This window comes from Martes martes, assembly GCF_963455335.1.
Source record: "Martes martes genome assembly, chromosome: 5".
Taxonomy (NCBI): Eukaryota; Metazoa; Chordata; class Mammalia; order Carnivora; family Mustelidae; genus Martes; species Martes martes.
The window spans coordinates 159918478-159941140 of NC_137892.1; the positions used below are offsets into that span (position 1 = coordinate 159918478).

General features: G+C 48.8%; 1 protein-coding gene across 2 annotated transcripts in view; it reads right to left on the reverse strand.

Moving 5' to 3' along the window:
* The window catches only part of ADCY2 (adenylate cyclase 2), a gene marked incomplete at its 5' end in the record, with an annotated part of 400073 nt that overhangs the window by 45997 nt on the left and 331413 nt on the right, over positions 1-22663 (reverse strand). For both annotated transcript variants that reach the window (XM_080803421.1, XM_080803420.1), the window contains 3 exons: positions 11194-11363; positions 17792-17911; positions 22238-22375. In XM_080803421.1, coding sequence (XP_080659547.1) covers positions 11194-11363; positions 17792-17911; positions 22238-22375 — 428 coding nt within the window. The remainder of the gene's footprint in view (positions 1-11193; positions 11364-17791; positions 17912-22237; positions 22376-22663) is intronic.

A 22663-nucleotide genomic window follows, 5' to 3' on the forward strand; every position in this document is an offset into this window, starting at 1 on the left:
GAGTAAAACGTTAACCCCCAGGTCAGGGTCTTGTAGCAACTTCAGCAGCACAGCCAATCAGAACTCAGGTCCTCCTTGCATTCCCAGGTAAGGGACCAGATGTTCCAAACATGCAGAGCCATCACTGATGGAGAGGGGGATGTAGGACCATCACTGATGGAGAGGGGGATGTAGGACCCTCTTTATGCAATTCAGGGCTTGGATGGGTTTTCAGTTAATCACACAGAAGATACAGGCAAGCAATCCTTTTCTGGGACTCCTCACATTAATGCACTTGAACACTGGTTTAGGGGGAAGAAATGCTCTAGTCCACCCGCCTCCCACATCTGGAGACTTCGCGAGGACGAGTGGTGGGAGACGTGGGGACCTGGAGGGAGGAGGACAAGGGAAGATAAGACAAGTAGTCACTGGACTGGACCTAGATGCGCCTTGGAAACAATGAGGCACGTCCAGCCTGTACAATGGACTTGTGCGCCAGCACACAGACACCTTTTCCCCTCCTGACGTGCTGTCTCAACTAAGAAGGACTGCGCTGCACATTCATGGATGGCATTTAGGTTTTTCAAAACCTTCTTTTATTCATCCAGCCAAAGAGGATGGCTGATTCCTGTAGGAGCCCCTCTCTCCTGTGCGGGCCACGCATGGGCGAGTGCCGGACGGCTCCTACAGTCTGAAAGAGAAATCTGTCCGTCCACAGATGCGTTCCTGGGTTACTTGCTCTTTGTGTGCTTGTGGGAGACGCAGGGAGGAACGGGAGTGTGCATGCAGAGGGAGCATCCAGATTCGGTGGAAAAAAAAATCCCAGGATTTAGATGAGGCAATTGTGTTGATGATCACAGTTGGTTTCTAGAACTTTTAGAACAAGGCACTACAAGCTGGGTGGCGCAAAACAATGGAAGTTTATCATTTCACACTTCTGGAAGCCAGATGTCTGATGTCAACGTGCAGGCAGGACAGCGCTCCCTCTGAAACTTGGGGGGACATCCTTCCTTGCTTCATTACGGCTTCTGGTGGCTGGCCCCAATCCGTGGTGCTCTTTGGCTTGCCACAACATCATTTCAATCTCTGCCTCCGCCATCAAAGGGCATTCTCTCAACATGGCCGTCTTCTTATAAGAACATTGGCCCTGTTGGGTTAGGGCCCACCGTACTCTGGCAGGACTTCATCTCCAACAAATCCATCCGCAACCACCCTATTCCAAGTAAGGCCGCACTGTGAAGTAGGGGGTTAGGACTCACCATGTCTTCTTTTGGGAGAGACAATTCAATCTATAATAATCGTGTGGGTCATTGTGATAAAAATGGCGGCTAGTTGGTTGTGAGGCCTCCTTCTCTCTCTTAAGTTTTAGGTTGACATCCATCCTGGACTTTTTGCTTGTGTGGTTGTGCCATCCCTGAGTGATGAAGTCGGGGACACAGCACTAACATAACTGGGAAAGTTTCTAACTCAGTGACAGTTCTAGCCAAAATGTGACTGAATATGCTTTCTTTCATACCTAAAAATTGGGTTCTGGAGACTCCGATGCCCAAACGAGCCTGTAGCCACACACTAATTTACAGTGGGCCCTTATCCTGAGGCTGTTAATGGAGCAATCATTCTGGCCCTCAAGTTTTGAGAGTATAAAAGATCAAAGAAACCTAAAAAATTAGATGAGTAATATGGAGGAATTGCCTGGTGGACCAGTCTCTAACCTAAAGGCAAATGATTCAGTCACAGTAACAAATGACATTTTTAATTCTCAGGAGAGAAAGCAGTCCAGGCATGGAGACACAAACATGATCTTACATTTAAAATCTATGTTTTCCTAGACGAAATAGGCCTTTCTTATTTTTAAGAAGTTCCTAAAGAAACTCAGTATTATATGGTAACTGTTTTTTTTTCTTCAAGTTTTTATTTAAATTCTAGTTAGTTAACATACAGTATAATACTGGTTTCAGGAGTAGAATTCGGTGATTCCTCACATCTATACCACACCCAGTGCTCATCACAAGTGCCCCCCTTAATCCCCATCACCCATTAAACCCACTCCTGTCCACCTCCCTCCAAAAACTCTCAGTTAAGAGTCTCTCATAGTTTGCCTACCGCTCTGATTTTATCTCATTTTATTTTTCCTTCCCTTTCTCTATATTCACCTGTTTTGTTTCTTAAGTTCCACATAGGAGTGAAATCATATGGTATTTGTCTTTCTCTGACTGACTTATTTCACTTAGCGTAATATGCTCTAGCTCCATTCATGTTGTTGTAAATGGCAATTTCCGTTTTATGGCTGAGTAATATTTCATTGTGCATATATACATATATACATACACACATATATGTATGTGTATAAATATAAATACAAATATGTATATATATATGTGTACACACACACACACACACACACACACACACACACACACACAACTTCTTTATCCATTCAACAGTTGATAGACCTTTGGGATCTTTCCATAATTCGGCTATTGTTGATAGTGCTACCATAAATACCAGGGGGCATGTATCCATTTGAATCACTATTTTTGTAGTACAGTTGCTGGGTTGTAGGGTAGCTCTATTTTTAACTTTTTGAGGAACCTTCATACTATTCTCCAGAGTGGCTGCACTGGCTTGTGTTCCCACCAACAGGGCAAGAGGTTTCCCCTTACTCCGCATCCTTGTCAACACCTGTTGTTTCCTGAATTGTTAATTTTACCCATTCTGATGGGTGTGAGGTGGTATTTCATCACGGTTTTTAATTTCTATTTCCCTGATGATGAGTGATGTTGGGCGTCTTTCAATGGGTCTGTTGACCATCTGCATGTTTCTTTGGAGAAATGTCTACTCATGCCTCTTGCCCATTTCTTAACAGGATTATTTGTTTTTTGGGTGTTGAGTTAGATAAATTCTTTATAGATTTTGGATACTAACCTTTATCAGGTATATCATTTGTAAATATCTTCTCCCAATCTGTAGGCGGCCTTTTAGTTTTGCTGATTGTTTTGTTTTGCTGTGCAGAAGATTTTCATCTTGATGGGGTCCCGATGGTTCATTTTTGCTTTTGTTTCCCTTGCCTCCGGAGATGTGTCCGGTAAGAAGTTGCTGCAGCCGAGGTTAAAGAGGTTGCTGCCTGTGTTCTCCTCTGGGATACTGATGGTTTCCTGTCTCACATTTAGGTCTTTCATCCATTGGGAATTCTATTTGAGACACCTTCCATACATGTTCCGGAGTGGCTGCACCAGCTTGCATTCCCACCAACAGTGTAGGAGGGTTCCCCTTTCTCCGCATCCTCGCCAACATCTGTCATTTCCTGACTTGTTAATTTTAGCCATTCTGACTGGTGTGAGGTGGTTTCTCATTGAGGTTTCAATTTGTATTTTCCTGATGCCGAGTGATGTTGAACAATTTTTCATGTACCTGTTAGCCATTTGTATGTCTTCATTGGAGAAGTGTCTGTTCATGTCTTCTGCTCATTTTCTGACATGATTATCTGTTTCGTGTGTGTTGAGTTTGAGGAGTTCTTTATAGATCCTTGATATCAGCCCTTTGTCTGTACTGTCATTTGTGAATATCTTCTCCCATTCCGTGGGTTGCTGCTTTGTTTTGTTGACTGTTTCCTTTGCTGTGCAGAAGCTTTTAATCTTGATGAAGTCCCAAAAGTTCATTTTTGCTTTTGTTTCCTTTGCCTTTGGAGACATATCTTGAAAGAAGTTGCTGTGGTCCATGTTGAAAAGGTTACTGCCTATGTTCTCCTCTAGGATTCTGATGGATTCCTGCCTCACATGGAGGTCTTTCATCCATTTGGAGTTTACCTTTGTGTATGGTGTAAGGGAACGGTCAAGTTTCATTTTTTTGTAGGTAGCTGTCCAATTTTCCTAGCACCACTTATTGAAGAGACTGTCTTTTTTCCATTGGGTATTTTTTCCTGATTTGTCAAAGATTAGTTGACCATAGAGGTGAGGGTCCATATCTGGGCTCTCTACTCTGTTCCACTGGTCTATGTGTCTGTTTTTGTGCCAATACCATGCTGTCTTGGTGATCACAGCTTTGTAATAGAGCTTGAGGTCAGGTGATGTGACGCCCCCAGCTTTGTTTTTCTTTCTCATCATTTCCTTGGCGATTCAGGGTCTTTTCTGGTTCTAGCTCTTGTTCTAGTTCTTTGAAAAATGCCAGTGGTATTTTAATAGGGATGGCACTGAAAGTGTAAATTGCTCTGGGCAGGATAGACATTTTAACAATCTTTATTCTTCCAGTCCATGAGCATGGAATGTTTTTCCATCTTTTTGTGTCTTCTTCAATTTCTTTGATGAGTGTTCTGTAGTTTCTAGAGTATAGATCCTTTACCTCTTTGGTTAGGTTTATTCTTAGGTATCATATGGTTTTTGTTGCTACTGTAAATGAAATCTTGTGGCAGAGTTCTTAAAATTTCACACCTCCTCTCCATTGGGCAGGGCACCAGGCAGAGTACTGACAGCCTCCTTTTGTTTTCCCAAACAAAACTTGCTCAAGTCTGTGGTCTGTCTCTCCCTGGCCTGAGATCTGAGCCGGCTTTCTGTGTGTGCTCACCAGCCATCTGCCAAAGCGTGGGAGCGTGGGCAGGGAGCCGGCCACGGGGTCAGGGTGCGGGAGGTGCGGGGATCCGTGGGCGAGGTGTTCCTAGCGTCTCCTGCACGGGCTTCTCAAAGGAGGCCACGATGCCGTTAGGATCCAGGTCCCTGAGTCCCTACGTGCCCCTGGCTAGCCGCTCCCTGCCCCCGTCACGCAGCTCAGGACTCAGCACCGTGGATGAGGCCAAAGGGGAGACCCTCTGGCAGCGTCCTTCACGGCTGCTTGCTCGCCTGGGAGACCTCCCTTGGGCCTCAGCTGTGCCCTCCTGGGGAAGAGGGGGTGCGGGAGAGTCAAGCCATTCCTCTTACCCACTTTAGTGTGATCAAACAATGTGCTGGAACCCCTGCTCTGGAAACCTGGACTTGTACCATGGCTCTCCAAGGCTCTGTCTGTGGGTCATGGGCCAAGTGTTTTCTAGGGGCTCCTGGACCACAGCTGAGAGGGGATAGCGCTGGTTCACAGCTGTTGCAGGGCCCACAGCCCGGGGCCCATAGGCCCTTTACCTGACCCTTGAGTGCAGGAGATGCCTCTCGGGCCCTGTGGCATAAGCTGCTGGATCCCCCAGCTCCTGCAGCAGCACTTTTGTCCCTGGACAGATGTCAAACCGCTGTGACGGAGGTTGGCGCTGGCGGTAAAGGGAGGGGTTACAGCAAAGACAAGAGAAACATCACATTTTCTCACGCTGGTGAAGTCACTTCCTTCCTGTGCTTCTGAATCCCCACAGGTCTCCGAGCTCTTCTCAGCGTCAGTCAGCTCTGGGCTCCCTAACACACTCCCGGCCCACAGGCTCGTCCTTTCCTAGGTGTGCAAGATGAGCGTAAGCACGACATGCTGACACATCCATGGGCCGTCTGCTGACACCTGCTTTTCTTACGGAGATTTTCTGTGATCTTCCTCCTCCTCTTCTTCTTCTTTTTGTTTTTAAAGATTTATTTACTTGAGAGAGAGAGAGAGAGAGAGAGCACGAGTGGGGGGAGGGGCAGAGGGAAAGGAAGAGAGAGAATCAGCAGACTCCACACCCAGCACGGAGCCTGATGCAGGGGTTCCATCTCTCGACCCTGAGATTGCGACCTGAGCTGAAATCAAGAGTCAGATGCTTAACTGACGGAGCCACCAAGCACCCCTGTGATCTTCTTGACAACAGAGACTACACTTTCTTCATGTCTGTGCTCTGGCTCCAGCCCTCAGGCGTGGCATACGAAGGGTGTTCGACAGAAGTGTGTCATAAAAGCAAATGAACGAGTAGACAAATAATCATGTTGATTTGAAACCTGAGGGGCTTCCTTCCGAGACGCTCTTTCGTCTCCTGGCCAGACAGAGACCCACCAGAATCCTACGCAGTCTTCCAGAGAGGGTGACCCGATGTCACCCAAGGACAGACGGTCCAGAGCCTCGTGCTTTCTCAGAGTATCATTCATAACTGCAAGCAAGACATTCTGGGCTGGAACAGACGACCACAAGGAGGGATAAGCTCACGCTGAGCAATGAGCTCTGCAGGCGGCTGCGGGTCAGGAGAGAAGACAAGGCTGGGGCTGGGCGGTAGTGCTGGCCTCTGCTAAGGCTGTAGTTACACAACCGTGAACATGGTCGTGGTTTTGTCGTGCAGAGGTGATTTCGAGTGGGAAACAACTGGTCTGGGGGTGCAGTGAGGAGCAGGGCTGGGCTTGGCTTTGGCCTTGGAGATTGAGGAGGTGAGGATATGACGTATGTGTTCTGCACAGTCCACGGGCACAGGCGCTATGAAATGTCCTCTCTCCCCTCATCCTAAAACCAAACCAAACGACACAGCCTAAAACCCGAGTGCCCTCCTGCAGGTGGGTCCACGTCACAGCAGAATTCTGAGTTGAAATTACCAAGTAGCTCACTAATGGTTGCCTTTTTAATAGAAAAAAAGAAAGCTTTGTGGAATTTGAGTAGCCCTGGGATGACTGGCTTTTTTGTTAAACTGGCAGCTTGGACGACCCTCCTCCTTCTCCGACCTCCCAGGCGGCTGCTGGAGGGGGGCAGCCCCCCAGAAGCGTGTGTGCCTTACTTGCTGGAGCTGGCCCGGGGGGCGGGAATCAGGAAGGACAAGAGAAGCTGAAGTATTGAGTCTGAAAGTAATTGCAAAATTTTCAACATTAACTTGGATACACGATGGGTTAGAATGTCAATTTGGAATACATTTTTAACTTAAAAAGAGGAGACTCTAGAGGAATTTCGGGTGCTTTGGGATACCGCCAGACACCCCCCACCCAGCGGCGGACGTGCGAGGCTCCCCTTTCTGTTCATCCCCATTCACTCTGCAGTTCCTCCTCCAGACTCTCCAGGAGCATCTCACTGGCGGATCCCAAGCTGGGACGCTGTCGAAATGTGTCGCGAAATCTCGAATTCTGTGTCTTGAATGAGAGACGCAGGAGAAACAGAGAGAACAATGTGCCTGGAAGCCGCGCCACTCACGGCTCCCAGGGCCGCATGTTTGAGTGTCTCCATCACCGATGCGGACACGGAGCTGTAAGGCAGTCAGCATCACGCAGACATTTCCACCAGCACCATCCAGAGCTCCCGACGAGGCTGGGCCCTGGGTGTCGTGGCTCACGGACACGCCTCAGTTATATGCTGTCTGCGGAGGACTCGTCTTCTTCTGCAAAGCGCTCAGACAGAGCCGGTGAGCCCACGGGCTCCTTGTTAGCCCCTCGGCTTGAGCCCTCCCACCCCCACACCTCTTCCAAATTAAAGGCACATTTCCCACATCCAGGTGAGTTAGCATCATTCTGGGTCCATGTGAAATGTAGCACTCATCCCTTGAGACTTTTTAGTTCTGTAAGGTAAAAACAACTCACAGGAAGGATCCGACAGCATCTTGCGGACTCTGTGGCAAGCCTCTGACGCGGGAAGGGACGGTGTCTCTGAAACGCGAACAGCTTCCAGCAACAGCAACGCTCACGACCATCACCGTCACTGGGAAGGGTACCGGGGCTCCCGGGCCACACTGGGAGGGCTTTGGGAGACAGTGGCCTAGGCAGGAACCAGAATGGCTATTAAATGGTTCCATAAAGCATCCTGTACTCACAGAAAGATGGAGGATGTTATAAAGCCAAAGAAGGAGGGGATGGCTTGTTCGGGACCTTCTAAACACCAGAAACCTCTGAGCGTCCTTCCCCGGGAGGACTGAACCGGAATCTCATAAACAGGTGGTGATGGGTATGCGGGCATCACCGGCCTCCATTTAGTGAATGCTTCATGGCATACCTTCTCAAGGTAGTCTTTTTATCTCCCTTAGAGTGGCTTTCCATATTCGTCAATCTGTTAGAGTATCCTTGATGCCTTTTTCTGAATTCATTGATCTGGACTTTTTCTAGTGCATACTTCTCCTGTTTTCTTTGCTAATCCTGTTGGCAAAAACTGCCCTGTGGCGCCTGGGTGGCTCAGTGGGTTAAAGCCTCTGCCTTCGGCTCAGGTCATGATCTCAGGGTCCTGGGATCGAGCCCCACATCGGGCTCTCTGCTCAGCGGGGAGCCTGCTTCCTCCTCTCTCTCTGCCTGCCTCTCTGCCTACTTGTGATCTCTGTCAAATAAATAAATACAATCTTTAAAAAAGAAACAAACAAACTGCCCTGTTGGCTTGTTCTGTCCTGTGGCCAGTCCATGATCAATGTCACGTGGGGTTGGTTCTGAAAGGTCCCTGAAACATGGGTCACAGTGAACTCACATACAGGACAACAGCACCATCCAACTGTGTATTCGGAAGATGGCCTGGCACTGCCTTATGAGCAGAGGTGCCCTCTCGGACTTCGCCCTTGAACTATAAGACTACAAACAAAGTGGATGCTTTCCAGCTGTCCCTGGAAAGACACATCGTCAATGAGCCTCTGTCTTCAGGGAAGAAGATGACGTGAGACTTCGTTACAGCCAGTACTGGGGCCCGTCTGACTATCTGCGAGTGCACGTGTTCTCAGTCATGTATCCAACGGATGTTTATCGAGCACCTCCTTACTTACTGGAAGGCAGGCACGGTTACAGACACTGTGGGTATCAGAGTGGTACCTGGTTTAGACCTGCTCTGTTCTCGATTTGAGACTATCTAGTATCTGCATCGTAGAAAAGGAGACGGCAGACAATGGAGCCCAACTGATCCATCGCGGCGAGATACTCTCCATCTCCGCAGGGCGAGAAGGCTGCTAGGTCTTCTAGCAGAAACTTGGGGTAGGTCAGCTGACGGTGCTTGGGGCCGACATGGGGGCCAGTCCAGAGGCCATGGTGGGCACCAAGGACACTCACTGCCATAGCCAAGTGCACACTCCAGAAAGAAGACCAGGATAAGAACCAGGAAGCCAGGAGTGGAAAGGGAGGGCAAGGATGCAAAGACCAGAGATAAGTCCGAAAAGAGACAGGACCAAGCTCGTTCTCAGTGACGCAGATGAGCTCAGTCAGGAAGCGATATGCTGCTTGGCACTCCTGTGAGCCCCTCCCGGAAGGGGGCCTCTGGCTGTGGGATTTAGGGATGTCCCATCTCAAGGCACTGCCCCAGATCAGGGGCTTTCATTTTTCTAAGGATCCTAGCAGAAAGAGTTGTGTCAGCATCGACACGGGGCAAAGGATGGGGAAAGCCTTAGCAGGTGTTTGGTGGGAAAAATCTCTTGACACTGACATTCAGTTCCAGAGTTCCATCAGACACACACTGAGGCTGGAGAAATCAGGAGGGAGGTGCAAACTCCTGCTCTTAAGAGTCTCTCATTTGGGAATTCAACGGACATTGAGAAAAAAGTGTTAATTTCAAGGTGTTCTGTTTTTCTGCTGGTAATCGTCATCATTCGGTGGAGGAATGCTTCTTCATTCCGGGGGTCCTGTGACAGCTCACGTAGGAAGTGGGTGTGGAAATGCCAGGACCTTACAGAGAGGAGGAGAAGGCTGGGGAGACAGGTGTACCCCTCCTCCTGGCAGGACGCTGGCTTCTGTGGGAGTGAAGGCAGGTCCCCGAGGTGTCTTGGGTCAGCCCTCTTGAGCTGTAAGTTTCTTAGAAAGACAAAACTAGGAGAAGACCCAAGAAAGATCTTGGAGGAAATGAGAGGACTCTGAAAGTCAACACTCCTTTTCTTCTTCAACCAAGGGATGACTCTGCTGCTGCTCGGTTCTAAGCAGAGATCGCGTGTCTGTCTCAGGTCCCCCCAGAAGTCATTCTCTCTCCATCAAAAACTCGCTGATCTAATTTCCTCTTTTTCTTTGGATGTGTAGCATAGTCAGGGGCTTCAAATTTAATAAAGGGAAATTCAACACCACATTTACGGAGGGACTGGATACAGGCTCTCTGGGTAGAGCAGAGAAACAGTAAAGCGTGTTTGCTTGGTGAATTGGAGAATTCATTGGGAAATTAACTCCTGATTTCACTCTCATCCTTGCTAAGGAATCATAAACTTTCCTTAATACCATTATGCAACTCCACTCCTCTCAGCTTGATTACAGATTATTAGGGCTTCCCGGTGTGGAGGATGATGGAAATTAAATTATGTGAGGAGAATGTGCTGCCGTGGTGTTTCTGAAAGTGCTCTTACTGGCATGGAACGTGCACACGGTGAGGTGCTCACTGTACTTGACCCCGAGCCTCCAGTGGAAAAGTAAGTGGCCGTGCGTGGGGAACACAAGTCATCTGTCTGGAGTCACACATCTAGGGAAATATTTAAGGCATTTATTTTATGTTAAAAGAAATACAGATACTTTATGGAGGCTTATGCAACACGCTTATAGAAAAACCTTGAAGGATGGTGGGTCCAGAAATAAACCTAGTGCATGATATAAAACGTTTTGTTATTAAGATGTGAGATGGATGAGAAGATATGAGAATACCATAATGATTACATTTTTTTCCAAGCAGGGGATAAATATTCATTGTAAGCTTATGGAAGTAATTTGATGACAAGAAACCTTTTATAAACCTGAGGAAGGGCTTGAGGACCATTCCTCCAATGTTCCCAACCTCAGGGCTGGATGTGATCACAGTTGGATCTTTTCTCCCAAGTCAGTCTCTTCATTGAAGAGTTTCCGGTTGATAATCCTCCCTCCACACAAGGGTGGTTTAGGAAATCTCCCATAAGAAGTTTAACGCTGTAACTTGTGAATATATCCACTTCCTTTTCTGGTATTTTCGTGTATGTTGATTCATTTGTTTTGAGCTGGGGGTGGGGGGGGGTGGCGCTTGGCCCCAGAGGGCACACCTGGCAGTGTCTGGAGACATTCTTTGTTGTCATGACTTGAGGGGGTAGTTGTGTTGGTGTCAAGAGGGTAGGGGACAAGGATCTGCTACACATCGTATAATGCCTAGGACGGGCCCCCACCGGCCAACACAACAGGAACTCATTCAGTCCGAAGTATGAACAATGCCGAGGAAGAGGTTATACTTATCAACACAAATCACCTCTCTAAACTACTTCCTATCCCCTACATGTACGTGATGATACCGATTCTATATAATCTAGAACAAAGACACACACCAGCTCCCCGCACCACAGTTTTAACGAAACCCGCACGCAACGATGACCGATCACAAGGGTGTTGCTCGTTGGCATGGACTCAACACACACTCACGTTCTCAACATCCCACGAAAGAACCAAGGAGAAGGAAGAGGACGCAGGTTACCTCTCAAATAAGACCTGGCTGTAGTCATCCAGGACGTGGGCGTGAGTGTGCAGAAGGATGGTGTTGTAGGCCACCAACGCCACCATCATGATCAACATCTTCAGCTCGTAGTTGACCCTCAGGAAAACCGAGCAGGAAATCAGTCCCAGGATGCAGCTGTAGATGAAGTACTGGAGCAGGGAGAGAGATCGGGTGGTTACTCCGGGTCTCTGCTGAGAAGGGCTGTAGTGCGCAGTAGAACTGGGGGTCACCACCGAGTTCACTCGGGCAGCTGATGAAAACGGCTGTGAAAGCAGATGCCCTTTTCTGTTTTCTGACCTGGTGGCAAATGCCCCAGCGCTTCTATTTTAGGAAGGAACTACTCATCCCGTGCCTCCTGACCCAGTGCGGCGCGCGCAGTAGTTGTGCAGGTTGCCACACGGAAACAATTTCTAACCATCGATGTTTGAAGGCGTGTCCTTACAAGCAGACGTCCTTTACTTCTCGAAAATGAAAATAGGACTCTGTACCCATTTATAGATGTAAAAAGTCATAGACCACAGAATCTCTTCTAGCCTCGCAATTCTTCGTTTACTAAGAGGGTCGGAATCATTACAGGGAGTTCCGTTAAAGCCACGAGCAAGCCCAGGCGTTTTATTACAAGAGAAACAGCGGGTCTAAACCAGGGAGGATTTCACAAACTAACAAGGCTTTGGGCAGGGTGAGCCACGAATTCCCTGGAAGCAGACAGGCCACCCCAGGGAATGGGAAGAACCGGGTGGGAGGAGGAAAGCACGCTCCATCCTGTGTGGCCCCGGGAAGCCACGACTCTCACCCTTGACCACAGAGGACATCGCAGAGAAGGGACGGCCCTGAGCCATTCTTGCTTGGCTCGCTCATTCGTGGGGATTCTTTGGGCCAGGGACCTAACCTGGCTGTGACACGGTGTCTTCAGCTGTGACACAAGGGGAAGAATGTCCTCCTTTCAAGTCACTGAACAGAGTGAGCAGAGCTTGGAGCCCAGGGCCCTGCCCGCCAGGAGGGACTTGCTGAACCAAAGGTCGCCAGCCGCACAAAGCCTTTCTCTGCTGCGCCCGCGTTTCTATGAATGAGGGGTAGCTGCTGCCAGCATTCCTAGAAGGAAAGTCACACGCAATAAAGTCTAATAATTTCAATAAAGCATAGATCCAACTGATGCTTGATAAACTCTGTCTTAAAAACAAAAGCCCAGGGAACCTGGGTGGCTCAGTGGGTTAAAGCCCCTGCTTTCAGCTCGGGTCATGATCCCAGGGTCCTGGGATCGAGTCCCGCATTGGGCTCTCTGCTCAACAGGGAGCCTGCTTCCTCCTCTCTCTCTGCCTGCCTCTCTGCCTGTTTGTGATCTCTGTCTGTCAAATAAATAAATAAAATCTTAAAAAAAAAAAACAAATAAAGTCATCCTTATTGGCCGAGAAATATTAAACTGAAGCAACAATGAAATAGTACTTTCTATCTACAATTTTAACAAAATAAAATGCTGGGCAGTATCAAAGTCAGAGTAAGATGTAGGGAAGTCAAAGTCTTCATGCAAGCATATGTATTGGTATAGCCATACTGAAGAGAAAATTGGGAATAATTACAAAAATGATTATGTGTTTACTCTGAACCTAGTGATTATAATCTCATTAATATAACCAGAATGTCATGCAATCCCAATAAAAACTTCTAAAAAAAAAAACAAAAACAAAAACAAAAACAAAAGCCCAGCTTGTAAGGCACTCCATTTTCATGTCGTTACATGGAATAAACCATGGGCGAGCTGCTTATTTTTGTCACTTGAGCTTTTTTATTTCCCTGGCTAAGGCCACCCACAGGAAGCCGTCTGGAAGGCTACTGATGTCAGCGCATCCATCCTGGTCTGGGGAAGAAAGCAAGGCGAGGAGTGAGCTGCCCTGGTGAGACCAGGCCCTTCCTTCTCTGCGAGAGGAGCGCTCCGTGTCAGCACAGACCCCGCACTCGCGGGGACGGGGACCTTCGTGTCGGCAAGACCAGCGATCCTCCTGGACACAGGGCAACAGGTCACCCTTTCAGGGGTGAAGCTTCCCCCAGTAAGGCCGTGTTACAGGTGACTGCATTGTAAGGGGCCCTGAGGATTCTCAGCCTTTCTTTGACCTGAATTACCTCCCGGATGTCAGTTCTCCCCAGTGCTGACAGCACTCACCCTGCAACAGGGAAGAGGAGGAGGAAAGGAGGGGAAGACAGGGGTCTGGATGGGACTGTTCGGGCTGGCCAAGAGGGAAGATGGAATGAAGACACCCGTGAGAGCAGGCAGGAGCAGTGCCTCAGTCTCCCCCAAAGCGGGAGGCAGGGGAGGGGGGGGTCTGTGTTCTGAAGCCAATCCTTATTTCCACGGATTTCAGTCACTGTTGCCTTTGCTAAATGGCTAAGGAGCCACCTCAGACAGCAGGTGTGGGGGTTTATGACAGGACACGCACCAGGCCTGGGGGTGACCAGAGCACCTGGGGAGGTAGGTCCCCTTGGGGCAGGGAACAGGTGCAACAGCCTGACACGGAGGCTCCTCCCCACTGGATCTCCTGACGCAGGCCTCTACTCCTCATGGTTTTTTTTAGTTCATTTTTCTGCTAACTCACTGTTATATTTTTTAAAAGTATCATTCCACGACAGATTGGAGATTTAAAAAAAAAAAAAAAAGAAACAAAGAAACAAAATGAAAACTAGGCCTTCCCCATGAGGAGTCTGAGGGCCCCGGTTTCCAGCCTAGCGGTCTTTCAGTGAGCAACCAGGAGCCTTCTAGAACTGCTCCCTAAAAGCCATGAAATTGCCTTGGGAGCTGGTGGGGGGGTGGCGGGGAGGCTCCGTTTCCGACAGGGTGCTGCTCCGAAAATAATGCTGAAAACCATAGAAATGAACATTACCGACAAGGGCAGCCTAATGGAAGGGGCAGAATTGGGAGCCACCGTGTGTATCCGTGTGTGAGTGCTGGCAGCTGGGGGACAAGGGCTGTACAGGTTTTCTTTCACACCCGTCATGCGATATAGGTACCAATACCTATGCAAATATGCATACGGTTTCACCTTTTAAAATTCAGTCTTAGACTTCTCAAACGTTTTCACATTTCAGGAACACTTCCTAGAATATAGACATTAATGGGAAGTAGCGTTTAGTCCATCCTTATTAAATAGCTTTCTGGAACACTTGGAGGCCGTGCACAAGGTGGTCTGGGAACAGATTAAAGTAGGCGTGCAGCCTGCAGACAGAGGGACGGGTGAATGACGGGGGACAGCTGAGAAGGCCAGGCCAGGGGTTCTGAAGCTCAGTGTCCGCACTGACAAGACACCTGCCACGGGGCGCTCAGGTGGGCAAGAGTCCCGAGGGCAGCCTCCCAGACAGACTCCATTAGGGTGTACGTACTACTGAGCTATTTCTATATAATTCTGATATAGTGGATATATTAGTTAACGATGGCATTCTTTATTAACATTTAAAATTAACATTTAATTAATTAAAAATATTTAATTACTAAATATCAGTTGTTACTATTAGTTCATCTTAAGGAAGTTAACATTAGTTAATATGGTTATTAACACACTTGATAAAGCTGATCAATGAAGTCAACTTGCATTTTAATGCCAAAGAAACCACCGCTATTTTCCTGGGTAATTTCCTTAAGTTTCTTTTGGCCTCAGTGCCCTCCCCTGGAAAACGGGGATTCCACGAACAGCAGACTCACAGGGCAGGTTTTCAGAAGAAGTAATACAAATGTCCGACGTGGTACGGACGGCCTACATGGCAAAAATCCTCTGTGGCTGACTTTGTTGGGCATTCTAAAATGACCTTTCCTCCTTCTATAGGAACGATACATCTGATGCTAAAACTCAGGGAATATACGGGGACGTCTGGTGGCTCAGCCACTGAAGCCTCTGCCTTCAGCTCAGGTCATGATCTCGGGGTCCTGGGATCGAGCCCCGCACTGAGCCCGGCCCTGGGTCTCTCCCTGCCCTCCCCCCCTGCTCCTGCATGTGTGTTCTCTGTCTCTCTCAAATATAATCTTTAAAAAACAAATTAGGGAATGTATGAAGGACATATATGCAAATAAGGATTTCCTATATCCTCCAACAACCAACTTGAGCCACTATTGATTATTTTGGGTGTATCTTTCTAGCCTTTCTGTGTGTGTGTGCGCTATTTATTACTGGTATTAGTATTTTAGAAAATTGGCAACTTATTCTGGAATGATTTTAAGTGACGTTTCTCCATAGTTGACTGTGAATATATACTTCTATGTCATTAAATATTTCACAATGTCTTTTGTAATGGCTGTGTAGAACTAAATAGCAGAATTTATTTAAACAATTAAATTTATTCTAACTTTTAGGTTGTTGGCTTCCTTTTACTTTCTTGTTTGGTTTTGATGTTACATAAACACTTAGATGAACACCTTTGTAGCTCAGTGTTTGCACCTGTGAGATTAATTTATGAAATTAGTATTGCAGGGTAAAAATGTTTTTATGCTTTTTGGTGGCTCTTACAGATTATCATTACGAAGAGTCCCATCCCTTTATTTTATCATTTTTTAAAGACTTTATTTATTTATTTGAGAGGGAGAGAGAGCAAGCAGGAGCACAAGAACAGGCGGAGGGAGAAGCAGGCTCCCCGCAGGGGAGGGAGCCTGACCCGGGGCTCCATTCCAGGACCCCGGGATCATGACCTGAGCCCAAGGCAGACGCTTCACCGACGGAGCCCCCCAGGCACCCGAAGTTCTATCACTTGATACTTCATATCCCACCACGCTGTCAGCCTCAGATGACCCATATGAAGGGGTTTGCGGGGAATAATGTCCAAGTCGTGCACATCCACAAGGGCTTCCCCAATGTTCCCTCCCATCTCTGAAGGCAGAAGTCACAATGCTTCCAGCACGTTAATAATGCAGTTCCTGTGCAGACACCACCGGGGCACGTGGGGCTTCCTCGGCAAAGCTCATCACAATCCTCTTTCTGAGGACTCACTACTGGGACAACGGGGGCTTGCGGACGAAGACAGACCTGGATGTTAAAGAGTCTACTGTGAATTTTCTCAGAATCTTTTAAGATTGGATAAATGTTACTTTTCCCCACCTTGGGCTTCTAACGATTTGCTTCTTTTGAAAATAAGATGTCATAGGGACTTACCTCAATGACACTCAGAGAGATGAACTTACAGCTTTTACTGATGCCAGCACAGTGGGCTTTTCCATCCGAAAACACGGGATGGATGGATGGAGGATATTTAAAAAATGCTTGGGCAGCTATGCGCTCCTTTCTTATGAAAATGCACAGTCACTGTAAACCCTTGAAAATGCCCTGTGAACGCTACCTGGGATGCTCTCTCCCTCCATGGGCCTGTGTACCCTCGTGTGCAAACCAGTGTTCCGCACTCTGGGAGGAAGGGCTGCATCGCAGTTCCCTTCTCCACAGAAGGTGGCTCCAAGTTGCCCACAGTGAGATCACACCCAATAAACCTTTACCACGCACCCTGCCTCTCACTTTTCACATCACTGAAACAGAAGGATGCTGTCTGACACTCACGGGGGCTTATGATAGTGCCTTACTGAGGACCAGGACCCCATGCACAAAGGACAGAGCTTAGGACAGCCTTAGGGACTTGGGTCGGCTTGCCTCAAAAGCCTTCTCAGAAACACACCAGACACCCCTGCTCCGTGCACCGAGCTGGGAGCTTCCTGGGGAACTGAAGACGGACGGGGAAAGATCAAAAGCCAAATAACAAGGGAACAACTCAGCGAAAGAATGAGGAAGGAAATCTCCCTTGTCACCGTAGCTAGTGGAGTTTAAAAAACTGGTGAGGAATTTTTACAGTATACACACTTACTGAAATTACCAACTTCCATCCCCCAATGGTTCTTTCAGCACTCGCGGAACTGACTATATAGGATGGAAACTAGATGGGAAGGATCTCATCTACTTGAGACGATCATGAAGAACAGGAGGGTGTCAGTACTTTTTGTTTTGTTTTTACATAAATGATTCACGAAACAAAGTTAGTAAATAGCAAATAACTGATTTAACCCTTTTCACTTAAAAGACTGACATGATAGCAAGTTCTGAAATTGTGATCTTGGCCCTTCGGGACATCGGTTGAAATGAGTCAGCCAGCAAGGATTACTGGAGGATATTATCAGTGCACAGTGTCTGCAGCCAAAAGAGGGACAGAAATACGTGATGTGGTCTCCCCATCACCAGTCAGGAAGCCGACACCCACTCCCTGGGACAATGAGCAAAACCTCTATGCAACGAATCCCGAATGTCAGTGACTTACATTCAAATGTCAGAGGCTGAGATACACGGTGTAAAATGTAGCAGTGGGAGAAGAGAAGCAACAGACATCTGGGAGAGCATGCCCGTGACACCGGCCGTCTGCAGGTGTCTCCCCGGGGTCACCAGCCAGGGCTGCTCTGACCGAAGGCTGGCAGTTTGTAGCCGGACAGGACTTTCTCAGGTTATGGACCCCAAAGAGGAAAAAGTGAAGTCCAGAGCCGATCAGAACCCGGAGGCCATCACATGGAATGGGCGAACAGCTTATAGGGAAACAGCAAAAGCAATAATAACGAGCGAAATCTTCTTACCGGGAGGAAAAACAGATTTTGTGCCCGCAGAATCGCTGCCTGATTACTTAAGGCGGAAAGACTTGTGTTGGATGTATTGGCAGTTGGAGGAATTGTTTCCTCTGGGTCGCTCAGGAAAAACTGCAAAGAAAATGTTTTTCAATGAATTAGTGCACAGGAGATTAAAGAGTTAGCAGATCGGCCTAAATTATTAATGGCCGTGTTCCTTCTGCCCGGTAAGCAGGATTATGTGGGCAATCTGGTGCCTGTATTTCCAAAGCTAATGGCTTCATCTTCTCCTGTTTGAGCTTTGAGAATTTCTATTAAAGAAGCAAATAACTATTTATTGTTGTGCTCCACGCTTCTAGTGAATTCCAGGCCCACACGATTGATATTAACGGAAACAGAAACACTTCTGTTAAATCTCAGATTAAAAATGTACAAAGGACAGGGCGGAGGGCTTGGTTGGGATCACGTCTGAGGTTGACAACACCTTGCAGACGGACGTCCAACTTTCTACCCAGAATCAGAGCCTTCGGATTTTTCGTTTTTCACAGTGTCTTCATCGTCTCGCTTCACACATCAACTGGGTGCAGGGACTTTTTGGTTATAAGGAATTGTGTGGGCCAGAGGCAGTAACGGGCGTCAGCATTTGTGTGTCTGTCTGTCTGCGAGTGCTCCGGGGCGCGGGGTCACGAGGGTCAGAAGCGGGGAGGGGGAGCGCTCGAGTAAGGTCTGCGGGAACGGGGTCCTGATTTGAAGGCAAAGTGATCCTGAGAAAAGGCAGACGGTGAGCTCCGGGGAAGGTAACGGCTCCCTCGTACAGGCGGTGGGATTTCAGGGCTGGAATCAACACGAGACACCAGCAACGCGTGCGGAGACCCGTGTGGAAGGGCCACGTGCACGGCCACGGGCGGAGGGTGACGGCGGGCAGCCCCGGCCCTCACAGACCCCCTTCTGAGGTGGAGAAGGTGACGCCGCTGATACTGGACAAATGTCCGGGAGGGCTGCCTGCCTGCGCCGGAAAGCCTGAGGGCGAACGGAGGGGCTCCCCTGTTGGGGAGGGAGTGTGCATCCCAGACAAGAACGTGGGAAACGTGCGCTGGGACATCAGTCAGACCCAGGAACACACGCATCGGCAATCCCCGTGCACCAGGGGTCTAGACCAGGCCCACGGCCGGTCGGGAGCGTGGAGGGTACCAGGGCCTGGGCGAGCGGGCGGCGGGCGCTTAGTGGTTCACGGGCCGGAGTTTCTGTCTGGGATGATGAAAAGCTTCTGGGACTCGTCGTGGTGGGTGCACAAGAGTGGGAATGGCCTCGGAGCCACTCAGCTCCCACTGCGAGACGGTTAGAACGACAGATCTTACTTAATGTGTATTTTACCCAAGAGAAAACTAAGAAACAGTACAAGCAGAAAGATAAGAAAAAAAAGGAGGAAAAGGAAAGCCTGTTTGCTTTATCCCAAAGAGAACACTTAAAAATCACAGGAGCTTTGCAAGGGGACCGGAGTGAGGCTCTGACTTTCAAAGGAAACATTTTTTGGATGAAAAATTAAACTTTCTTTCCAGGGACCTGAGCAGAACAGGCAGCTTTCCCCCAACACACGCATGTGCACGTGTGCACACACGCATGCACGTGTGCACACACGTGCTCACACACACACGAAAGAGCTGCTCTTCTTTTAAAATGTGAGTCCAAGGTCTGGATCAGCCTCCCTGGGCTAAAGAGGGCTACAAAATAGTGAAGCCACAACTTCGCATCAGGGCTCAGTCAGTCTGGAAATTGTGTTCCCAAAGGAAGGGCTGGTAAGTCTAAAAAGCTATGCTGAATTAAACAGAAACCTCTCCAGGATGGGGCTTGAGCAGGGTTAGGAAAAAAGGCACAGAAATCACACCGGCAGCGTTTAACGGTGCCCAGGTAAAGACCGGAGGGCACCCATGTCCCAGAGGAAGGGGTCTTCTTGTCAGAGAGTGGGTGGGTGACCCTGGGGGTCCACTTTCCTGCACAGCACCCGCTGGTGGTCAGCCTCTGAATGCTTCATCAGTGTGGCCCATGACATTAGACCCTGTGTCTGCCTCCCGCCGTCACAACTTAGGGGACAGCGTCTGAACAGCTGGAGGGCATGCCTCTGAAAAGCTTCAGATGTGGCCAAAGATCCCACCTTGGTGAAAAAGTCCTTTCCCTTCTCTGGTTAATAAGAAATGATAAGAAAGCTTTACAACCAGGGATAGTGATTTCCTTTCCCTACCTAATGTCGGCTTATGAGGTTGCTTTGAAATCGTAAATACAAAAGGAGCGTCTGCATGGAAAAGACCTACTGATTTCACAGCACCAGGTATCAGTAGAAATGATGGACAAAGGTCATCTGGCTTCCTCCTTGCCCATGGCTCGGCTGCCGGAGGCGGCTCAGGACGGGGTGGGGGAAGGGGGGCAAAGCCTCATTTCATTCCCGTCTCGAGGGTCATCTATCATACTCCTGACATGTGTCGCACAGACTTCTCTACCTCTGTTGGCAACAAATTCCTTTTGCCACGAGAAAGGGAAACAATGCTGGGAGATGTATTTCTGGTCCCGAGGATATATTTTTTCTCCAAAGGAAACACAGTTCATATATATAAATATCTGCTGCTAAGTGCTCAGCTAAGTGCTCAGCTCCTCAACCATTTACAGACAGGGACCGGCCCTCAGTCCCACTGAATAGTCTCTCTGACATGCAATCAGCTCTGCTTCCCATGTAGGTTCTATCTTAAAAAAATTAGGTGATAAATCCTGGTTTTATCAGGCCAAGGGCACCCCCACCCCCCTTTTCCAGGACTCCTAAAGGTGGATTGCTAGGTGGAGTGAAGCAGAAGAGGCCGTCCCAGCTCTGGCTTCCCGCTGGCATCAGCTCACCTGAGTCTGCACGTGCATCATAGAAGGGACACGCTCCACAGAGGAACGGCAGGACAGACGCCAAGAAAACACCCGAGGTCCCCTTCAGCCTAGGCCCGTCGCTACTTCCTAACACAGACATCTGCTCTTAATCGATCGCAGAGGCCCCTGTCTCCCCTCTTCCTCACCTCTCCTGCCCCTCTGGGGAGCTCCTTCTCCCCATCCCCTAGAACACGGCGCAGCCGGCCCTGCCCTCCTTCCCTGCCACCTCTCCACATGTCTGTTGCTGGTGGGAGACTCGCGATGGGTTAACCCTGCTGCCGGTCTCCTGGACTTCACCGTGAACTCCCAGAGGCAGGGAACAGGCTTTGGGTTCCAGCATCTAGCAATGCACCAGGCACATACTTATGCTCGATAGATCTTTTTATGCCAAATGAAAGCTAAATGGCAAAAACTATGTGTTTATTATTTAATATATGTAGTCTACCTCCTCAACTTATTTCCTGCTTCTGGAAGGCAAGGACTGAACATGATGCTGTGTAGTTCAAACAACCAGTAAAACATCCAAAATATGAAGTATCTTCGCTGATGGTGAAATGTCAGAATAATAATGAGGATTGCAGGGTACACGGGTTGGTTATGCGTCTCTTCTGAAGGACAGAGCCGGAGTGGTAACACTGATCTAGTAAGAGAGACCACTGGTTAAATATTCACAAGCCGCCTGGGGCTGTCCTAGACGTGGGAGCAAGGAGAGTGAAAGAGACCAGGACCAGACTGTGCCAGGGCTCGGGGGCTCGCGGCAGGATTCCCGAGGCACACAGACTCTACCAGCTCCTCCAGGAGCTCCTTCCATGTTTTTCCACGACGGCTTTGCTCTGGTTAGCGTTAACTTGCCTCTGATAACCGTAAACCCCCTTAAGATCTACGTTAGCAACGACCATCCAAGCCTATGGCCCACAGATCTACAGCTGAAGGGTCTTGAGCCCAAGTTTTACGAGACTCTAGTAAATAACCTTGTCTGAGCAGCAGCTAGCCCCTCTGGGTCCCGGCAGCCTTGCTTCCACATTCCTTCGGATTTATGCTATCCCTAAGACCCACTAACTAAAGAGTCTAGAATCAGTCACTCCTCCCAACCCCGGTGCAGCGCCTCCTGCCCTGGGTCCTGTCTCCGCGCTATGGTAAAGGCACCCTTTTGCCCCAAAGATGTCTCAAGAATTCTTTCTCGATCATTCGCTCCTGGCCCCAGAAGTGGAAATGGAGGCTGTGGAAGTTTAATGAACACCTCGAAAATCCCCCAGCTGGAAAGGTGGGGTGGCTAACGTTTGAGATCCAGCCTTTCAGACTCCAGAGCAGGACGCCTGTCCCACTGCACTCCCCACATCTCGATGGTTCTGTGTCTTCGGGGATTCCCCTGCCGGCATTCAGCAGCATCTCCGTAGCCAGCAGTGGGGTGGGAAGCTGCCGGTGCCTCGGGCGGAGGCTGAGTTGAAGAGGGGGTAACTCGGGTCACGGGGAGCTACGGCCGAGGTCGGAAAGTCCCACCGCGTCGGGCACCAGAAGCCAGGAGGGTCGCGCCTGGGGGGAGCCCGGACTCACCATGTTGAACACGGCCATGGTCAGAATGATGGCCGTGGTGAGGACGGTGAGGGAGACCCGCGGCCAGGGCCGGTCCGCGATGATGCCCGACGACTTCAACAGCCACAGGAGAGAGGCCGAGGCTTTCTTGCTGCATTGCTGGGAGGAGACAGAAGAGGAAACGCATTGCTGCTTTACGGAGTTTGTTCACGAGGTTTAAAACCACCAGAGGCCTCAGGATTCTTCACAGAGCAAATGAGCAGGCTCTGCTCCGCCCCCACCCCTGAGGCCCAGACCGGGTCACAGACCTTATAAAAAATTATGTTGGCATCACTGTTATAAATAAAGAACAAATTAGTTAAATTTCTATTAATAATAACATATAATAAATAATAATAATAAGATTTAAAATAAATAAGAGACTTACAATAATAATTATTACAATTA